Source organism: Leptinotarsa decemlineata, unplaced genomic scaffold (genome assembly GCF_025532065.1).
Source record: "Leptinotarsa decemlineata unplaced genomic scaffold, Ldec_3_MD MMD2_tig00026354_RagTag_RagTag, whole genome shotgun sequence".
NCBI lineage: Eukaryota > Metazoa > Arthropoda > Insecta > Coleoptera > Chrysomelidae > Leptinotarsa > Leptinotarsa decemlineata.
The window spans coordinates 14,517,615-14,541,272 of NW_027412702.1; the positions used below are offsets into that span (position 1 = coordinate 14,517,615).

At 35.9% G+C, this 23,658-nt stretch overlaps 1 protein-coding gene across 5 annotated transcripts in view; it reads left to right on the forward strand.

The window, feature by feature from the left end:
- The window catches only part of LOC111512463 (uncharacterized), a 69,251-nt gene that overhangs the window by 29,847 nt on the left and 15,746 nt on the right, over positions 1 to 23,658 (forward strand). For all 5 annotated transcript variants that reach the window (XM_074184124.1, XM_074184123.1, XM_074184122.1 and 2 more), the window contains exon 3: positions 23,022 to 23,179. In XM_074184124.1, coding sequence (XP_074040225.1) covers positions 23,022 to 23,179 — 158 coding nt within the window. The remainder of the gene's footprint in view (positions 1 to 23,021; positions 23,180 to 23,658) is intronic.

Genomic DNA, 23,658 nt, shown 5'->3' on the forward strand with positions numbered 1-23,658 from the left:
AGTTTGATTTGTCGTTAGCCAATGGTTTCAGGACCCTCTTTCAGCACATTTAAATAAAATAATAGATGAAAAATACACTTTTTTAATGAGGAATTGAAGTCCCTTTTTATATCACAATGTGCATATCCCCAATTCATAATCTGAAAAAAATACAAAGACCTAACATATATTAATAGCTACCATAAGCAAATTGATAGTTTTGTAGAAAGAAATATTGATACTAATGATGTACATACACGAAATTAGTATGATCATTTTCAATCCACGTTTCACATGATAAAAGAATATTACGTGGTTGCTGGTTAGATTTTTATAATACTGTCAACAGTATATGTCTATCGCACCCTAAACACTGAACGGCTGTCCGACGAGAGAGGAGGAACCTGCCTTTCGCTGACAGACTGGCGCTGTAACGCGTTAGGTAACGAATCGGCTTACCCTTCTATAAGGAGTTATCACTTCAAAAATTCAGACACGGTAAATCTTCTTTGAACGGTTATTCTGTGGAAAGAACTGAAGACAGATAGTTTGTCATATTTCATGCAATTGTATGGTACTGAATCACAGGAGCTAAGTTGTTCACAAACAATCTCATGCCCAGAAAAATATGACAATTATTCAATAAAGGGCCTTAACAAACAAGTACAAACAATATTGTTAGAAAAGGAAAGTATGAAAAATATAGAGAAAACGCATGAGCTCATTAGCCCATGACGAGTTGAAAAGTAGATAAGTCAAGTTGCAACAGAAAAAAATCTGTGAAAGTTTGATTTTGAATTCACTTTCTTCAACTTTTACATATATGAACTCTTAAGATATAGGAATGTGGTGCCTGACAGTACTTCACGAGAAAAAGATATATTCAGTGAAGTGGTATAAAAAATGGTCTGACCAAAAAAAATAATCGATTAATTTCGAGAACTTTGGACTAAGATACGTCACTGCTTCCAATATGCCAGAACATTCAGGTGTGTCGAGTGATTAACGCGATGTCGCCGAACGGCAATAAATCAGGAATCATTAGGTGACAAGCCAATTATACATCAGAGAGATCCATGATGAGAGCAAGTGACAGTCGCGTATGATATCGTCGGATCTATAGTCATTTATCAATACGTCTACAGGAAGGGTTCACGAGTACCCGTCATGTACAAGAGGGTTGAGGTCGAACGTAAAATTAGTTCATGAAAAAGTTCATGAAAACGCTTAGTCTGAACTTTTTTGTTAGAAATTGGTGCCAAGAAAGTACGTAATATCAGAAACAACGTCCATTACTACTGATGGTCAACTTCAGAGAATTACCATTCCAGAGCTTTCTGCAGTTTATTGATCCATTTTCTGGACCTATTGGAATTTTCATAATAATGCATACACTCGACGATATCTTCAATGAAACATGAGTTTGGATTGTTCGAAGACGTCTGTGTAGAAAAACCATTACATAACAATGATATTTCATTCAACAATCCAAAATTTTGAATCAATAATGATAATGAAGTAATATACGTGGTTTCACCAGTAAATAACAGGATTCTCCGCGTACCAGTGTTTTTTCCTTAACAACTTTCACCTCATCCCCTTCAAGCTTATATTGCATCAAACCTGGTTTTTTTCAATGCTCAATTACTTTTCAAGAACATAAGAAAGTTACACGGAACTAGATCTAGTGAGAGTGTAGATACTCCAATACAGGAATCCCATGCTCATCCAAAAATGACTTAACAATCATTGCAGTCCAGGCTGAAGCCTGGACTATAATGTTTCCCAACGGTGGTCGCTTATTTTTCACTCGTCCACAGAGTGTGCCTGAAACCTCAACATAATATACTTCATTCACTATCGCCCGACAAAAAAAACATTGCACATATATAATTTCATGTTTATAAAAAAAACAATACCATTGACTGGAATTTCAAAATGGACATTCAAACTTTCTTCAGTCGTGGGGACTGTGAACTCTTCCAGTGAATTGATTGGCACTAATTTTCTGGATCATAGTTGAAAATCCATAATCCGTCATATGTAATAACTCTTTCCTTGCAGTTTGGACTTGCTCGGGATCTTCAACAGCGACCTTGATAGATGATATTACCTATTTCCCCGATGTTTTCATCTGTTTTCTAAGTTGCAGGACATCCTGGACATGGATCATCTTCGAAGTCTCCTCACCCTTCTCTGAAACTCAAAAAACCAATACACTTGTTATAAGAGAGAATATGTTTCAGTTGCGAATTTACCGAGTTTCACTGAAACTTTAACGTTGGCATGTTGCTTGATTGAAACGTTTACAAGTTTTTGACGAGCGGTACATACACGGTCCGACAAAAATACAGGCTGCGATCCAACTGAGCATGCTAGTGTCGTCCAACCGGCTGAATGTAGAGGAAGAATGGCAGGTAACTCGGCAATATGGAATTTCATGGTGAGGCTTGCATCGTTCATCTCACAGAAAACCAGGCATACCTCTCATACTGACAGTGATATACTACAAAAGTAATATTTTTTATGGAGAAGTTTGCAGTTATCTCTTCAAAAAGTTCATGAGCTTGATAGAGATATGTCATGTTCATAGTTAGATAACATGGAAGAGATGAATTACTTAATAGGTGTAATTGCAACATACCTATGTAAAATGAATCTAACAAAGACATTCTTTTCACAACAGAACTGAAGTACACCACGCACGTTTCGCTAGTTGAGACGAGAGAAGAAAAAATTCAATTCAACAACTTAGTTGGGCTTCTAATGGTAATGGTTTTCTTCAAATGGGGGTCATTGAGTGAATTCCTAGTATTGGATCATGAAGTAAATAGGTAGAGTTAACACATCGTGCAAATGACCTCCCAATGACCAACTTCAATAAATGGAGCTAAGTTTCGTTGATGCTGTATTTAATTTCCTTTTGTAACGCACGAGTGGTTGTGGACTTGTTGTTGGAATAAGCTTTTGACTTTGAGTAATTCATAAAATGGATTTCCAGAAAAGTATGATTTGATGCTACCTCCATACAAAAACCAGCAACAGTTACGAACACATTGTGAATGCATTTGTTTTTCGAGAGTCACATGTGGGATCACCGATCGTATGATTGGGCTCTTTGTTGCCTCATATCAAGTTAATGAGGGACTGGAGTAAATATCATTTACTGACCGGAATTTCACTACCAAAGTTTCTGCGATTATTCTTCTTCAAAACCAAAACAACACAAGAGTAAAAATGCCCAGTCAAACCTGAAGTGCAGCATTCTAGTAGTGAACTGAGTATATACTTGACCGAATTGTCATTATGTGAAACATTAAAAAAGGAAACTGCGTTGATTTTGTAATCTCACTTCGTAAAAGTTTTGCTTGAAATTGTATACTAGTCCACACTTAAATTTCTACCTTGAAGAAGACAGAACATTGTTACTAGTTTGGCTACCTTGGCTTATATTATTGTAGTTTTTTGAAAAATAAAATGTAGACCATGCCACTGGTTAATGATTATAGTCTTTCAAATTTCGACCTTCAGTATCGCGAATTTCGAAAAACCAATTTTCCAAATCAGAAAAAGCGTGTACTCTCCAATTACTTTTGAAATTTGTCGAACAAATTACAAATAAATTGATGGATGTAGTCGTTACCATGTGGTACGGATCATCATGAGAAATGGGAAATAAAACTTTATATGTTTTTTTACCACTAACGTTACCGCAGTTTGGTCCTATAAGAACATTTTCAAAAGAACACAATGAACTTGAAAATAAGTGGTAATATTACCTTATATATCTAAACACCACTATAGGTAATAACAGAGGAACTTAATTCAATTGAGTACCTGAATTTTATTTACCTGTGACAAATGTGGGTACGCTAATTTGAAAATCGGTGAATAAACTAGATCGATTTGATCATTCAGCTAATTTAGCAGGTTACAAGGTCCAAGGATTCCAAATAATTGAGTTTCCAACCCTTGTTTGCATAGTGCAAAATTTCCGTATCGTTTAGATTTGGTTTGGTTTTCGAAATGGTTTGAAAACGTCAAATCAATTTCTCCAAGTATGAAGGAACTTTCATGTTCAGCTTATCGTTTTGAGAAGTTTCGACCACATTGTCCCACATATACACTATTAGACTCCGGACACTTCAGCTTATAAACACCAGATTTCTCCATCTTGTCTATTTTATCTTTGTCTGAAAAGACTTGTGATGCACTGTTTGGAACCTTTGCAGTAATGAATATTACTGGAGTTTTTTCCCAACACAAATAATATTCATGAAAAGGAAATTAGATAACCTGGCATGTGATCCGAATGCCACTTCCACATTGTTTTTTCTGAAAATTTCAGTTTATTGTATTCGTTTGAAAATGTTCTTATGGGACGAAACTGCAGTAAGTTAGTTGCAAATATAAGTGGCAAACATAAAAAGCGTTATGTCTCATTTCTCAGAACAACAAATAGTTTGTTTTCCCGACGATTGTCCCATGCAGACAAGTAGTATATCACAATGAAATAAATGCAATGAATAAACCGCAGATGCTTCAACAACCATATTACGATTCTGCTCGATAAAAAACTAAAACATGCAGGTCTCCACACGGTTCGGCCAAACACACTCGAACAATGGATACAGGTCGAACCGTCAGTTAAGAGAATTATACTGGCTATAAATCAGTTTCCAATAATACAGAAGAGTCATTAAATAAATAACCGATAAATAACGGGTTAATGAAGCCATACTGTGCCATTATGTGCGTGTTCTTCTCTCATTTATTATAGGGGTAATATTTTCCACAATGGCTTGTTTTGACTGGATATTAATTATTCAGGTTTGTATTTTTTCAATTCCGAACGTTCGAATACTGTTTCCTGCCTTAAAATAAACGTCTGAACTATTGAAACAAGTTTAAACTGAAGGATAGTCGTGCTATTAGTCTTCGTTGATTTCTGAAATGAGGAAACGAAGGAGATTTTTCAGTGGTAATGGAGTTCGTCTCAGATTTTATAATAAAATATTTCAATGGTGATCGTTGTGTCCCCTTATCAGAAATAAAAAAATATCTGGAGGATCTTTTCGAAACTGTAGTGTATCTAATCAATGAATCATGATTCACAATAGTTTCTCTTTCGATTACTCATGATTTACTCGGGATTATTATGTATTGAACAGTGAGAGAGTGAAGTTACACGACAGAAAAAAACAAAGAAAAGTGCATATTATAAGCAAAGAAAAGTGTTAACGGTACAGTGTGAGAGATGGTACGGATATTACAGAAATGAATGGACTAGCTAAAGAATGCATCCATCTCACATAAATTTTCATGAAACAGAATTGCTTCCAGTTCGCTGTTTTAACGAACAGCATGCAGGTTCGGCAATAGGCAATAATTTGTCTGATTTCAAGGCTAATCTGTTCAAGAACAAATTTGTAGTAGATGCAACTGTATCAGCAATAATCTCTTCATTCAAGCAAAATTTCTTACTGGTGACAGTTTTTTTTGCGGTCTGCGAACAGCCAGTAGTCTTTCTTTTTCCGCAGTTTCAGCCTTCAGTCGATGAATATTACACCATGCTCATCCCAAAATACCGATTCCATAAACATATGTAGGCTAGCTTGGCTGAATACATTGTTGGACAACATGTATGCGGATTCTTTGAATTTCCTTCTGAACCAGTGTTACTCCTTGTGTATGTTCTCAGCTTGAGACCACTCAATGTGAGGGGTAATATTTTCCACAATGGCTTGTTTTGACTGGATATTAATTATTCAGGTTTGTATTTTTTCAATTCCGAACGTTCGAATACTGTTTCCTGCCTTAAAATAAACGTCTGAACTATTGAAACAAGTTTAAACTGAAGGATAGTCGTGCTATTAGTCTTCGTTGATTTCTGAAATGAGGAAACGAAGGAGATTTTTCAGTGGTAATGGAGTTCGTCTCAGATTTTATAATAAAATATTTCAATGGTGATCGTTGTGTCCCCTTATCAGAAATAAAAAAATATCTGGAGGATCTTTTCGAAACTGTAGTGTATCTAATCAATGAATCATGATTCACAATAGTTTCTCTTTCGATTACTCATAATTTACTCGGGATTATTATGTATTGAACAGTGAGAGAGTGAAGTTACACGACAGAAAAAAACAAAGAACATGCTCTGCTATTCTTGATTTGCTAGTTTCCCCTCGCTGTGTATGTTTCTTGTTCTCGATGATGTGAACTCTCAATAGCCTCTTAGTTTCACCGAAAACCGGTAAATGCAATTTTTGGAATCGCTGTCCATGTTTGGTGGCCTGGTTTTCGTGAGGCTGCTACGGATAGTGTTTCCGCATCTGAAGCAGGTTCTGATGTAGTACTTGGACCCAATTCTTCTGATCCTTCTCGATAATCTTCTGATATAGGGAAGTGCAAGCTGGTTGTGACGGCTTATTTTCCTTGCGAGGCTCTTGCTGTCTTTTAGCCAAAGTCTGTTCCACCATCGCTTTGGAGTAGCCATTTCGTTGAAGATCTTTTTTGATGTTGTTTAGTTTCTTATCGAGACCTTCCTTGGTATTACAGAGCCCGAAGGACGGTTTAATATAGTCTTGATGATCACTCTTTCAGTCGATTGATGGTGGTTGGATTCGTGGTTCAGATACTGTCCCGTGTGAGTGGGTATTCGGTATACAGATATTTTACACTTAGTGTCGGTTGTTTTCATCAATACGTTTAAAAGTGGCTATTTGTTGTTGACTTTCTTCTCCATTGTGAAAGTGATAGATGGTCTTACGCTGTTGATATGTTTGAGGAAGGCATCTAGTTCAGTATTCTCATGATTTCATATTATAGAGGTGTCGTCAACGTATCTCAACCAGACTCGGGGTTGCTAGAGTTTCAAACCACTCCATATATACTCGTATGTTGGCTATAACTGGTGAAAGTGGCAATCCCATTTTCAGTCCCTCATCTCGTGCAAAGAATTCGTCCTTCAGTTGAAAATAACAGTTTCATATACAGCATCTTAGTAATCCCATAATTACTTCTATAGGTAAGATCGTTCTATCTCCCAGGTCCTCGTCTTCGGATAGTTTTCTATGTACGACTTGGAGTGCTTCTTCGACCAGAACATGAAAAGCTTTTACACCTACGTTCCAATGAAACAGTATAGAATGATTCCACGAGAAATTAAGAAGTTGGGGTTACTAGCATTTTACACAGCACAATTGGATATTGGATAATACTGACAAAATTGATAATATTCATTCATTCCGCACTTATCGATTTCCAAGCTTTTGAAGGCATCCAGAAACCAAATTGTACATCTTGCCTTCATATATGACTAAACAAAGTCTGCTGCCGCGTCTGTCAGTCTGAACCATTTAAATAAAATTATATACTAATTATTCAGGCCGTTTTTTCAGCTGATCCTATTTTGGGTAACTACAATAATATCTTTTCAGATCGAGACTATCAGTGGTTGTTTTTGAAACCATCGCCAAAAACTGGAATTGTCGACTCTTTTTTCGCTCTACCGCCTCCATTTCGAATGATATAAAAAAAAAGAAAGTTTTCAATAATGTTATAATATTTGTTATAATTATAATTCAATATTTATTTCAATATGATACAAACAAATTTGAAGTGCGATGTTTCGTTCATTACATTTCATCATCAATTTACTTTTTTATTACGGACCTCTATTGTTTTTTGAGATTTTCATAGCCACTGAATTAGAAACTCAGTTATGTATAACAATACATGTGTTTCCCGACTGAAGGTCCGTCTCGGGACGCCCGACGAAATAATAACATAAACTAATCTAAGTTGAACTATTCAATATTGAAATTGTTTGAGTTGAGAAAAGCTTGGGTTATTACTTAAATTTTATGTTTATTAATCTGATAAATTAAGAAAAAGTTATTTGTTGAAAAAATATTTTATTGATTATTTTGTGCATGTACATATTATTGCTGCCTTAAGTTAAACGTTACTTTTGTAGGATTAAATAATGATACTGATAATGTACATACTTATATGCTTGCTGGTTATATTTTAATAATACTGTCGAAGGTGCATGTCTAACGCACACTGATCGTTTGTCCGACGAGAGAGGAGGAGCCTGCCTTCCGCTGACGTACGCGTGAGAGAAAGGGGAGCCAGACAAAATAGAGCTGTTTCGCATCAGGTAACGAAGCGGTTCACCTTCCCATAAGAAGTTATCTCTTCAAAAATAAAGAAGATGAAGAAATCTAATGAACGAAACATCGCATTGCAAATTGGTTCATGTCGTATTATAACAAATGCGAAACAGTACTGAGAGTTTTTCTGACTTTTTTACCAAAATGGACGCACTAGAGCCATAAAATAAAATTCGACAATATTGTTTTTGACGAATATTTCAGAAACTAGAATCAATTTCCGCCCAGCACCTCCGATGAGACGTATGGTGCGTTGAAACACCGCCATCTGGTGATGAATCAGAAATGCGTTGTGTTTGTTTACCTTTCACTGAAAAACAATGGACGAATCTCGTCGGTGGTCGATGCCAGAATTTTGCTTTGCAACTGACTGCATTGGGAAGCCTATAGATGGCGACTTCGTAAGAGGAGATGTCATCAGTCTTGTCTGTTAAGGACAGTTGAATCCAGCAATGAAATACTCATATTCAAATGAAATGAATAAAAACATATCAAGTATAAAAAATATCAAGTATAAAACTTGTTACTTGATAATGGGGTCAAACCCAAAACCGGTCGTATAAATAATATCTACCAGTGGTATTTAGACAAAAGTGTTTTCATTCATTTCATTTAAGTGATCATGAATTACCATAAAGTAAACAAGTCATCGATTACGCAATACTTATAATGTCTTCAATTTATGAATATCACGTTCAATATATGAGTATTCACAACTTTTATATGAAAACAGGATTTTTTTCAGCTATATTAAAATCATTTCCTGAAACAGAATTTTGCTAAATATTGACTTTCTCCATTGATATGTTCTAGAATGTACTGAAAACAATAATGTCAATTCCATATTGTTTGCCTCCAGTAAAACGTATAAAAATACGGATATCTGCATATCACGAAATTATATACTGTAACGGTCTGTTCAATTAGAGTAATTAATAATTAAAAATAATAATTGGTGGAAAATCAATGAAAAACCAGTTTGTTTTATGCGAAACTTCGTAATGGCGAAGTATAAATTTTTAATGATCATTTTTTAATTAATCAAACAAAACGGTGTATTTTAATTAAAATTTCAACTTTGCCGAAGCGATCTGGCATAAAATAGTGAACGATGGCCATTGGGCAAAACGAAAAATGAAATGAAAATACGATTTAATTTCGAGTTATACCACTGGAGCATATGCGTGGGACAAAATTGAAGAACAGTCGTGTCCATTATTCAAAAAATAATTTGAATTCGAATACTTATGAAATCTATCCTGGGGATAAGTACCAAATGGCTATATGGATGAACTGGATCAATCCACTTTCGTGTTAATGCTAATCTCACACAAATCAGATTTCTAGAAAATTCTTCAGAAATTCTCCTCAGTTATAATCCATTATTCCGAAAAAAAGTGGAGCTATTATCCTCCAACCAGTAGAAAATGCTATATTTGTGTCAACAGTTGACGAAAATCATTCAAATAATTCAACAATATTTATTATTAAATACAATTCGAAATTGTAGAATCAACAACTGTATGTTTGGCCATGTGGAATTGAGAGTTGAACAAGTGAAACATCTCAGTGAACTTGATATAAGACAGTTAATAATGCACAATATCACATGTAATGAAACGATTAGACGATGTCTGATCATGGAGCACATGAATGAAAGTGTGGTGAGAGACAACTATTGGACGAAACATTTCATTAGTTCGAACTTCCATTGTCTGATATGATATGAACTGATTTGAAATCCCTGATCTCTGAAAGAATCTATAAAAAATTAAAAAGATGAGCTGAAATATAACAATTATATCAAGCAAAAAAAACTGAAGTCATAGGGCAGGATCAAATGATCAGTTTCGATGTGAAAAGCCTCTACACCAACGTTCCTGTTGAAGAAACACTTCAGATCATTCAGAGGGAGCTATCCGAAGATGGGGACCTGGAAGATAAAACAAACTTACCGATACAAGTAATCATGGAATTACTAGGATGATGTGTACGAAACTGCTACTTCCAACTGAAGGACGAATTCTTCACGCAAGATGAGGGACTGTCTATGGGATCGCCAATTTCAACGGCTATAGCCAACATGAATATGGAGTGGTTTGAAACTCTGGCCATTGAAGAAACCCACGAAAAGCCCCGAGTTTGGTTGAGATACGTGGACGACACCTTCATAATATGGAACCATGGAAATGCAGAACTAGTTACTTTTCTGAAGCACATCAACAACGTCAGGCTTTCCATCACTTTCACAATGGAGAAGGAAGTCCACAATGAATTGCCATTCTTACACGTATTGGTGAAGAGGACCGACACTAAAGGAGAAACATCTGTATACCGAAAACCCACTCACACGGAACAGTATCTGAACCAGGAATCCAACCACCATGGATGGACTAAGAGAGGAATCATGAAGATTCTAGTAGACCGTGCTTTCGGACTATGTGATACAACAAGAAGTCTCGAAAAGAAACTAGGCATCAAAAATTACCTTCAACGGAATGGTTGTTCCAAAGTAATGGTGGAACAGACTTTGACTAGAAAGACAGCAACAGCCTCACAAGGTAGAAAAGCCGTCATAACCAATACTTGTACTTCCCTATATCAGAGGATTGTCGAAAAGGATAAGAATGGGGTCCAAGTGTGACAACAGAACCTGCTTCAGATCTAGGAAGACTATTTGTAGCAGCCTCACGAAAACCAGGCCACCAAATGCGGACTGCGATTCCAATAATTGCATTTACCGGATACCCTGTGATTGCGGAAAATCATACATCGATGAAACTGAGAGGCCATTGAAAGTTCGCATTCCCAAGCACAAGAAACAAACACAGTGAGGAGAAACCAGCAGAAGAGCATGTTTGGACTCATTAACATAACATGAAGTGGTCTCAAGCTGAAATCATCCACAAGGAGGAACACTGGTTCAGGAGAAAATTCAAAGAAGCCGAATATAGGTTGTCCAACAACGCATTTAGCCAAGCTAGCGTAGAGATACGCAACGTATGGAAACCTATCATTGAGCGGAACACGACCAACTCCCGCCAAACGGTCAACTCCCGCTAAAACCGATGAAGCGGAAAGAGGGAAGAGGGATAGGTGGAAGCATTCGACTGACCTATAAATAGTCAGATCTCGGAAGAAGTCCAGTTATCACTCGAAGACGACTGTGGATACTAACAATCGAAACGTCGTGAAGCAACTTGCAGTGAAATCTTCAAATTTGTATTTGCTTGTATTTTATTTTATTATGATTTCAGGTTTTTTTTGCTTAATATAGTTGTTATTTTTCAGCTAATCTCTTTAATTTTTTATAGATTCTTTCAGGGATTTCAAATCAATTTACCTATATCATATTAGATAATGGAAGTCCGAACTAATGAAATGCACTACGAAACAGTGTCAACCACTTTAAAACAAACACTGGACGAAACTCATACTGGTTTTTCGAAAATCTTACATTTCCATTTAATACTTTTTCTAAATTCTACGTAAATTTTCAAATCTCGCGGGCTGCATACATTCGGTTGACGATTTTTTTTCGTATTGGTATACTCAGCTTCAGCTGTTTACCATGTTCAATTTTTTTAATGAGAGGCATTGAAGTTGAGTGAGTTTTGCGTTTTCGGGGATTTTTTGCCAGATTTTACAAATCATAGGTGTATGAATAGAAAGGGATATATTTTTAGAAGTAACTAATTTTTGAGAAAGAAAGTTTTTGGCTTTCTACTAATCCATCTTGATACAAAAAAAATGAGGAAATCTTCCAAAGAAAGGAAGATCGTACAAAGAAGTAACTTTCAGACACAAACTGGAAGAAAAACCCTCCTGAAAATCAACTTCCATATGGTTTTGACATCGGAACCAAAGTCCAATCGACCCAATGGAAGAGCCCAGGAGAGCCAAGACTAAAAAAGCACGCCAAGTTCAATAGAATGTCAAGTTTTGCTCACTGTTTTTTCGATAACTGTGGCGTAATGCATCAGGAGCGCATGGTGCATGGTGGTACAATCAATAAGGAGTATTATCTTCAACTATTATTCAAATGTTTATCGCCTTACTAAATCGCTCCGCGTACCGCTCTGTCACTTTCACTTGACTTTCTCAATAGGCGAGTGGATCGTGGCAATCTTAGCCTTAGAAAGTTCCTCAGAATTTTTTCGAAGCCAGTAGCATAATTCTCACCACATCTAGAATGGCAGCGAACATCGAATATTCGCGAAAAGTCGGTCGGACTGGACGGGCTCTCAGCCACGTCTTAGCCGGCCGCTACCAGTGGCGGCCGGCTAAGACGTGGCGTAATTTTATTTTATTAAGGACATGATTAACAACAGTAAAAATTTTATTATAAATCACTATAATCATTGTTATCGTCATTATTATTACTGATGTTCACAGTTGATCAGTGATTCAGAAAAATTATTTTTTGGCTTTGTACTTCTTCATTTTTATACAAGAAATATGGTGAACTTTGTTGAGTTTATTTCGAATTCAATTGAATCAAAATCGAAAAAAATTCTGATATGCTTCAAGATGATCTCAATAATTTATCAACTTTTCAGTATCTGACCTATCTCTCAACGAAGCTAAATGCAAAATAATGAGTTTCACACGGAGGAAGTCACCCACTATCAAGGAATATTTCATTAATCACACCAATTTACAGGGAATCAATGAGATGAAAGATCTCGGAAACATTTTTACTATATAGTGTGTTCAGTTTCTCCCGGCACATTGAGTACATAGTATCTGAATGTTTTAGAAAAATGAATTTTGTCTTAACTCCATTGTTCGTTCTAAGCTGGAATATGGTTGGGTCATTTAGAATCCAAAGATCTTTTTATATTCTGATACTATAGAAAAAGTCCAGAAATGATTATTAGGAACATTTTTTTTTCAGAAAACTCAATGTCTAGCCTTTATTCATATCGTATTCTAGCCAATTACAAGAATTCAACATGCAACCATTGAAAGTCCTCGGAAGTGATTTTTGTTTTTAACATTCTCTATACTATTGATTTTATTCTACCTCACGTAAGACTGAGAAGAACCATATCTCGAAACCGTTAACAAAATGGTGAGGAACTGTGAACTGGATATATTCAGTATTACAGAGGGACAATTCCTTCGAATGCTCAGATGTGTCTGAATTTTTTTACGGTCATTTTATTATTTATTGTTTTATATTGCTCTATTTGATATCGATTTCAACTGTGTCAATGGTACTCAATAAATACTATATGTAAGGAACTTTAAAAAAACCATTTTGTTTGTTGTTCAGTAAAAATAAATTTCTATTCTATTCCTTCTCAGGAAGAGTCTCAGATATTTTCTGTATGAAGATGGAGAAGTCAAAAGCCAAAGAGCTTTTTTCCAAAAACTATTCTCTTCTAAGAAATGAATTCCTTCCAATTTGAATTAAGAATGTCGAAAATAGACCTGATATCTGTAAAAAGTGCATATTTCACTATTTCTTGTCAATATGCAAGCATTGTTGAAAATGCAAGCATTGTTGAAAATGCTGTCTGGCGACTCTGACATCTAAAACTATTGAAAAAACTGACAATACTACTTACTTTTACACACCAACAAATCATTCGAGACAAAAATCTATCAATCATGAAAAATTCAGGGAGGATCCAAACATGTAATTTTCATTTTATTTTCTACCAAAAAAACAAGCCCGAGTTCACGACATGAACGGAATACATATTTTATCAGTCTCCGCAGATAATAACAGACCGTCGTTGGTTTCGCAGGTGATTTTCCATGGGAAAAGCGCGGCTGCTTTCCCGGCTAATAGCACCAATTCATCAATGAATATTTTATTTCCACCCGGCCGAATATTCTTTCAAAAGATTACTGATATAAATAAGCAATCTGGAAAAATATCATGAGGCCGTTTAGGGACAATTAAGCTGGAGTCTATCAATCATTGAATAAAATTTCTAATAATGTCTCGATTCGAATGATGATTGTGTGTGCTATTGTTTACATATTTTATTTCAATTTTCTTTCAATTTCATTTCGACGTTACACTACCTTCTGATTATTCAAAATAGTTGCTTTCGAACGATCATAGCCGTCATACCATTCGATACCATTTTTATAGTACGATTTGTCTTTAGCCTCAAAATGGGCCTCAGTTTCGATAATTATCCCTTCATCGACGCTAATTTTTTTCCAACGAGCATTATTTTGAGGTCTGAGAACAGGGACACTAATTTTCTTCGAACAAAATTTGCTTCACTCGAAATACTATATCCAACAAACTGTTAAATACAGTTGGCGTTATCTAAAAATAATAATACACTGTCGGGGAAGAACAAAGTTGCTGCTACAAATATGCTTGCCGTTCCAATCTTCTTACTCTACTCTTTTGGAGTAGTGAAGTGGACTCAGGAGGAGCTGTATCAACTAGACGTAATAACCCGAAAAATGATGCCTCTCTATAGGAGTTTGTATTCCAAATCGTCCGCTCCACGGTTGTACTTCCCCCGACAACAGGGAGGCCGTGGACTTTTGAGTTTGGAGTATCTACATGACAGAATGGTACTGGATACAGCCTATAACGTCGTTAGGAGTTCGGATCCCCTTCTCTGCATGGTCCGTGACCATGAGAGAGCAAGAATTGAAGTATTTCTCTTCAGGGCAGCTGCCCGAGCAGCTGATGAACTCGGTATAGTTTTCGATTCTGAACGAGGTGACCACAACTCTGTCACCGAGTTGGAACCCGCTCAGCAAAATGCTCAGATAAAAGCCGCAGAGATCACCTTACTTCTGCAGAGACACAAGGATAAGCCAATGCATGGGGTCTTCTTCAATAACATTGGGGACTTTGGCTTATCAAAGCGCCTGACGTTCGCTTTTCTCAGATCGAGTGGGCTGAAGTCGAAAACTTAGGGGTTCATCATGGCTTGCCAGAATGGTGTCTTCAACACCTTAGTCTACCGCAGTCGCGTGATGGGTATAGAGGTTTCTGACACAAGGTGCAGGGCATGCCGCGAGGCGCTCGACACCCTAATGCACTTATCGGCATGTCCAACATATGCGGTCTCGACCTATATCCATTGACATAACGCGGCCCTTTTACCATCTACGGCACTCTAACGGTATTGACGAGACAACGATGTTGCCCTACTCACTGGGGGATATTGAATCCGTTGTGGGAAATGAGAAGTGCCGAATTTATTGGAACTATTCGTTCCCTACCCTCAGGTTCATATAAGCTAATGAGCCTGATGTAGTCCTTCTCGACCACCAGAGTAAAACGATATTTGTCGGGGAGTTTTCAGCTCCTGGCAAGACGAATGTCGTCGGAAAAGAGGAGGAAAAACGGATAAAATATCGAGATTTTCTCTTTCAACTCCGCAGACTCTATCCAGATCACTCTGTCAAGATGGTTGTTCTGATTATTGGAGTCCTTGGTGGAATGATGTCCTCTCTACTCTCGAATCCTAAAAAGACAATATCTATAAAATTACGTTAGAGAAAAATAAACTTAAACCTATTATATATAATTTATTATTGTAATACATACATACTACATACTAGCGAGTAGTGAATGAGAGGAAAGATGACAGAGTATCAAAAGTATTCATCATTCGAGTCGACCAACAATGACTTCACGAAATTTTTTCCGGGGTTCTTTATGTATGAAGAATTTGAGTTCTTTTTTGAAGCGATGTGGGTTCCTAATCAATTTAATTTCATGTGGAAGTGTGTTGTATAATTTTGGAGCAAAGTATTTATATGAACGTTGAGATAATAATTTTTGCATTTGTGGTGTGATATGTTAATTTCGTTGACGTGAATCATATTCATGTGTGGGTAATTCAATTTTTTTGTTTTTGGTGGTGATGTATAATAATTTTTAGGAATAAGAGTTGGTAGACCTCAAACACATGTCTTTCCGCATAGAGAGCATCAGATGGAAAAGTGGGTTCATTTTTAAAGATAATTTTTAAAAACCGTCTTTGGAGGACTTAAATCAGTTTTTAGGGCACCACCCCATACTAATAATCCGTATCGAAGAAGGCTCTCTTCAAGGGCATAATACAATGCCTTTACTTGCTTTAGTGGTAGTGAGGATGCCAGGACTTCAAACTTGTGGAAAATGAATCTCAGCTTTTGCCATAGAGATTGGATATGAATGTTCCGCTTGAGATGCATATCTATGTGTACTAACGAACTGTTCTGTTGGAATGTTAACTTGAATTTTATCGAAGTTATGAGAAGTTGTCCAATTGCAGCAAAATGGTAGAAAGTGTGTTTTATCAACATTAATTGTGAGTAATTCATAATTCAGCCATTTCCAGATTATATAAAAGTCGGATGCAACTATATCCCTAAGTTCGTCTCAAGAATTACCTTTGTGAAAAATGGCTGTATCATCAGCGAAACCTAGGATATCCCCCCTTGCCTTTAGCAAAAACACACCGTTCACGTAAATATTAAAGAGAAGTGGTCCCAGAATTGTTTCCTGAGGTACTCCATACTGAATAGTACTGGGATTGCTGTAGTTGTCGCCCATCTTCAAGAATTGGTGTCTGTGTTGGAGGTAAGATTTGAATGATTTCAAACTATTACTTCTGACTCCAATATCTTATAGGGTTCCAAGCAGTAATTGATGACTCACCGTATTGAAAACACATAAGCATGGTTCACTTTCCTTCATGGACTCAGATACCATTTGGATTTATTTCAATATAGCATCTTCAGTTGATTTTTGTTTTCTGAATCCGAACTGTTTTTCGGAAAGTAGATTATATTTCGCAATGTTTTTCAAGAATCTTCTCGAAAACCTTCGTCAAGTGAGTTAATAAAGTTATTGGTTCGGTAGTTTGACACATTATTTTTGTCTCATCATGATTCAATACTAGTAGCGCCATCTGTGTGGCGCTCATACAAACGCTCTTCAACACAACACCGCCCTAACTAAGATGGTGAAGTCTGAAAAATATCATTGTATTAGAAAGTACACAACCTATGAAGCATGTGTTTCAAGTTTGAAGACGCTGTGTAAGAAAAATGGTTCATCAAGACAATGACGAAAATTAACGAATTAAAGTTTGACTTGCTACCCCAAGCACACTATTCGCCAGATTCAGTCCTCTCGCGATATTTTCTGTTCCTAAACTTGAAGAAATGGTTTAGTGGTCGAAGATTTTCCAAAGATGAAGAAGTAATGTTGGCAGTTAATGGCTATTTTGTGGAGCAAGAGAGTTCTTATTATAAAAACGGTATCGAACTTATTGAACGTCGCTGGAAAAAGTGTGTAGAGCTGTAAGGAGATTATGTTGAAAAATGTATACATTTTTTTGGGCCGGATACTTTTTTTCAATAGTGGGAGTATCAATAAAAATGGTAGAGTATTTCCAGTGAATATCAATTATAGCTTTAGATGAACTAAAATCGACTTCATTCACTGACATCTTTTTTAGCGACCATTCGCTAAGAAAAATAATCTTGCAGTAATATCTAGTTGATCCAGAGTCATACATTTGTTCTACTACTTCTATCATTTTCCAGAATTGCTGACCGCCGTCATATTGGATGAGTTTTTAATGTTTTGCTATAAGTTCTTTACAGAAATACACTGACAAGCCTTGTTTAGCCAACTCCTCGAGATTTTGAAGTATCTATATGGATTAACTGGAACCGTACTCACTTCTGAGGAAGTCGTAAGGCTTAAAATACAGCTTTTTTCATTACAGACAAGTAGTATGAAACATATACTTTGTCTATATAATTACCAGTCAGGCAAGACAATTATTCTTCTTAGCTAGATTTTAGTTAATGGTCGCTGTATTTTTGACAATGCAAACATTATTGCAGGTTTGATGATCAATATAACTGATCAATCATTTTGGATTTTGCATCTCTCTAGAGAGAGACAGCTTTGAGAACAATACGACTGGTGTATCCGAATCTGAAAATTGAAACAGATTATGAAGGAACTATGTTTATTTCTTGCGGTAATTATTTCATCAGGTGAGGTGGCGGCAGAATTATGTTTAGTCGGTAGATACAGTTACGAGGAGACATTCTCGTTGACAGCAGAAAAAGATCTTCTGTAGGGCAATACCGTTATTATTTCAGTATCAATCGTCCGGAAAGTACAAGCTTTTCGTGAATGAGGAAACGTAAAAGTTTCAGACGAAGTAATTTTTCCCCCAGGCCCGCATCCATTCCCTAGACGGGATCTTAATAATGTAAACGTCCAGTCCGGCTCGAGTTGATGGTTTCCGGAAAATGAACTTCTCAATTTTTATGGACACGAATTTAATAATTCATCGGAAGTCCGATGCGGCCTATACAGGTTGTCAAATTGTGAATAGAAAAAATTGCATCAATGAATTACATAATTAATGAAGTAATGGATATTACTGGAGTTTTTTTACCAACACCAAACCGGTATTTTAACACCTGGCCACGTGTTTCGATCACCAAATGAATATCTTCAAGAGAGGAAGATCGTAACAGTTTTGACGTTTCTCTCGAAGATAATCAGTTGGTGATCGACAACTCCAGATTCAGGTAGTTCATTTCAGTACGATTTTATGTGGATAACTGATATTAAGAACTTCTAATAACACTTTTATGTTGGTATTGACTGATTGATACATTGTTTTCAATTTTTTTACAATAACTGGAAAATGTTGCATTTCAACTCCTGCTTCTTAATTTTTTCGTATTTCATCAGTTCGGACTTCCATTGTCTAATATAATATAAATTTATTTGGAATCCTTGAAAAAAATTAAAAAGATTATCCGTAAATAACAAAAAACTGAAATTACAAAGAAATAACATACCAGACACCAACCAAAAAAATAAAATAGTGAAATATCAATAAATGCAGAAAATTAAAAAAATTACAAATATTATTAACAAAAATTAAAAATAAAAATTAAAAGATTCCAAACCAAGTTACGTCACGACGTTTCAATTGTTAGTATCCACAATCGTCTTCGGGTGATAACTAGACTTATTCCTTCGAGATCTGACTATTTATAGGTCATTCGAGTGCTTTCACCTATCCCCTCTCCCCTCTTTCCGCTTCATTGGTTTTAGCGGATGATGACCGTTTGGCGGGAGTTAGTCGTTTTTCGCTTGATTAGAGGTTTCCATATGTTATGTATCTCTACGCTAGCTTGACTATATGCGTTGTTGGACAACATATACGCAGCTTCTTTGTATTTTTTCCCAAACCAGTGTTCCTCTTTGTGGATGATTTCAGCTTGAGCCCACTTGATGTTGTATTGATGAGTCCAAACATGCTCTGCTATTCCGGATTTGCTGGTTTCTCCTCGCTGTGTGTGTTTCTTGTGCTCAGCAATGCGAACTTTCAATGGCCTCTTAGTTTCACCGATGTATGATTCTCCGCACTCGCGGGGTATCAGGTAAATGCAATTCTTGGAATCGCAGTCCGCGTTTGGTGGCCTGGTTTTCATGAATCTGCTACGGATAGTGTTCCCAGATCTGAAGCAGGTCCTGCTTGAAGCTTGGGTCCTTATACTTGGACCCAATCCTTCTTATCCTTCCTGATGATCCTCTGATGTAGTAAAGTACAAGTACTGGTTGTGGCGGCTTCTCTTCCTTGTGGAGCTCTTGCTGTCTTCTAGCTAAAGTTTGTTCTACCATCACTCTGGAGTAACCATTCCGTTGAAGGTCATTTTGAGGATGCCTAGTTCCTTTTTGAGACCTTCCTTTGTATTACAGAGCCCGAAAGCACGGTCTAGTAGATTCTTGATGATTCTTCTCTTAGTCGATTGATGGTGATTGGATTTGTGGTTCAGATCCTGTCTTGGATGAGTTTCCCATTTAGTGTCGGTCTTCTTCACCAATACGTCTAAGAAAGGCAATTCGTTGTGGACTTCTTTCTCCATTGTGAAAGTGATACAAGAACTTACGTTGTTGATGTGCTTCAGGAAAATGTCTAGTTCTGAATTTCCATGGTTCCATATTATGAAGGTGTCGTCTAAGTATCTCAACCAGACTCGGGGCTTCTTGTGGGCTTCTTCAATGGTCAGAGTTTCAAACCACTCCATATATTTATTGGCTATAACCGGTGAAAGTGGCGATCCCATTAGCAGTCCCTTAGTAAAGAATTCAGCATGCTAGTAATTCAGTAATTCATCCTAGTAATTCAGCATCCTAGTAAATTACTTGTATCGGAAAGTTTGTTCTATCTTTCTGGTCCCCATCTTCGGATAGCTTCTTCTGTATGATTTGAAGTGCTTCTGGGACAGGAACTGTGGTGTAAAGGCTTTCCACGTCGAAACTGATCAGTTGATCCGGCTCTTTGAAATCGAAGTCACCCCTATAAGTTACTGCATAGATTTGAAGTATTTTTAACAAATGTTCTTTTTATCTGTAATTTGTCACGTGAATTTACTTGTTTGCTTTATCTGTGATAGGTTGAATTGTCGCACCCTGTAAAGCACTTGTCCCACCCCTCATCGTCGTTAACTCTGATCTTTGGTAGATGATTTCCTCTGACGCTACTTCTTCGCTATTGTAATTGTGATTCTACCAGTGAAATCGTTCATTATCATTATTATTATTAATATTATATTCAATCATTTTTCCTATTGACGAACTACTAAATTTAACAAATGCTTATCACAACAACAGTCTCCGTTCTCGAAATAGAAAAAAATCAATTGATCGTTGTGAAAATACTTTTAAATCAAATAGTCACTCAGCAGAGTGTACTAACTATTTTGCCTTAACACAACTAAATCAAGTCCTCCATTATAATTTTTTTTCATTGAGAAAGGTAAGAAATTCATAAAAAATAGGTCGGTGAAAAATTGTAATATTTCTTCGAATTCTCATAATTGGGCAATACCTAATAGAAAATGCATCATGGTAAAAAAGAAGTTTGTTGCGAAAACAATTTTCAATTTAGGACCAAACAGAATTAGTACAAAGTTGAAGTTAACAACACGGTTTCTCACCCTTTCAATAAGATATAATTACTATTATTATTATTCTTTATTGCTTTCCAAATATAGATCTCATAACAAGATGTGATGAAATACAGAAATTTCTGATTTAGGTATGTAATTAAATATCAAATATATAGTGACTTGAAATCAAACGACGATAGAAAAAGTTCATCATTCAACAATTGTATAGTTATATTATGAATATATTCACATATCTAACCAATCCCCTTGAAAGCTTCACGTAATAGCAATATCCTGCTCGAAAACTAAAAATTACGGAATTGATCGTGTTTTCAAATGACCGTAATAATTGGTCGGAATAATAAAACAATCATGAGCTTTTTGCTTATCAACGATTAATCATGTGTCGTGTGTTCGGTCTAATGTCCAACTACTATTAATAATGTTGATATTATTTATATGACATCCAGAGTGCATGTCTGAACCAAATGCCTGGCTTGGAATCAAAATTTTAAATCGGCTCTGGAAAGAGAACGGTGAATTGAGAAATCAATGGAAACCAAAAAGTTAAATATGTATTTCAGGAACAGAAGCTAAACAAATCTGTATAAAAGTAATTATCAAAAATCGTTAGAAAACTACTCAAATGCTTGGTTTTCCATAAATATATCGCCAAATTAAAAATAGACATTCATTTCGAAAATATATAAGTACGCTCGAAAAAAAATGTCCTTTTGAAAAATACCCAATGATTTTTTTCGAAACAATTCAGGATAATACATATATATACACAATTCCTTCTTGGTCAGGCATATTTGAATTTTCCCCGCTTTTCCAGAGGCGTAGAAAAGGGGTATTGGGTAATATCTTGCCCCCTATTTCAACACCACTGGCGTGAATGTTGAAATTTCTATATTTTTCGAATGGCAAGTTAATTTTGGGTGGAAATATATATCTTATTATATCTGAAAATGCAACCGTTTGTGAAATATTTCAAATTGTCTAAAAAAATTAATTTAAATTGAGATTTTGTTCAACCATACCTGATAAAAAAATTGACATGTTGAAAAACAATATTTTCCAATAAATTAGAATGCCCTGTTTTCCTTATGGAAAAAATGAAAATTTGCATTTTTTCTGGTATTTTATCCATTATTGTGAGGTTTGAGGTGATTACCAAAGGTTTTAATGAGAATAACATCAAACCTCAGGGTTTCCACTGGGTATTATTGGATATTTCAATCTGTGGAGCCGCATGTTGATTTTATCATTCACAAAGAATGAAATAAATTAATATCGAAATTATACTCATACACGCAAAAAATTTGCATTATTTTGTAATCATGATCTCAATCTTCCGGGAAAATGGTCCCATAACTTCGAAAAATGTATTTAAAATGTGACCAAATCCCAGTTTGTTGAACATCTAGCTATCTATTTCGTAATAGGTATCGCACGTTGAAATATATGGCTTCGTTAATCTTCAGCTCGTAGATGATTTTAATTATGATTTGGAAATTTATGGAAATTTGCGAAAAAAATATTTTCATTTCTCAACTAAAATGTATAGAATTGGAAATTTGTGTTCTACAACGTCAAATTTTAAAAAGTATACAGGAAGTTGGGTAAATCGTTATCGAAATAATTTGAAATAGTGTTTTGAAAATGAGTGAAGTACCTTTTTTTCTTGGGGAAACTTTGAGATTCTCAGGAACTAAATGTTCTTCAGTTGGTTCTGTTTTTTCCATGAAATAAATTTTCTTAAAATAATGTGTAGGTATAAACTGGAAAAAATATTCAATTCAATCCAATATCAATAGGGGAAATTAGTCATTTCAGACGTACTGGAGAAGTGGAACGCTAAATGGATTTTTTCATCTATTATACAACATATTAAAAAATAATTCCATTCAAAATATGTAGTATTGTGAATTCTTGAAATTATCTTTACAGACAGCTCCTATCACCTGTTGGCTGGGAGTAACAACTTCCTGAAGCTGAGTAGTTTAGATTTGTCTGAGAACGACATCTACAATCTACGTTCCGTACTCGCAGAACTCAGAGGAATGATGGGATTGAGAGCTCTACAATTGGAGGGGAACCCATGTTATGTAAGTTCTATGTTATATCGTGGTAGGACTATCGACTTTGTATATAGGATACTCTATATACGAAACTATCTAACAGCTATGTTGAATCATTGCGGTTGAATCGTTGTTTGAAGGTTATCTTCAAACAATAGGATAATTATTGTTACGTTAAGTTACCACTAGATGTCAGGACAATATACTGACGAACGCAAGATGTATATTTTTATACAGTGTAATCACTTTTGATGACAATAATAAGCAGATTCAATGAATTTTACATTCATCGACGTGGTACTCATGTGACACAGCGCTACAATGTCAAGCTCAATGTTGTTTTTATTTGTGGATGAATAATATATTGCGATTTTTTTACATTAAAGTCCATCAATTAAATATCTGAACAAAATACGTGCCACGGATTTCGATTGTTGCACCATCTATCAACGTATATACAAAGCTGGGTCATTCGCAGTTCTTGAGTGGGGAGTATTTGATAAAAC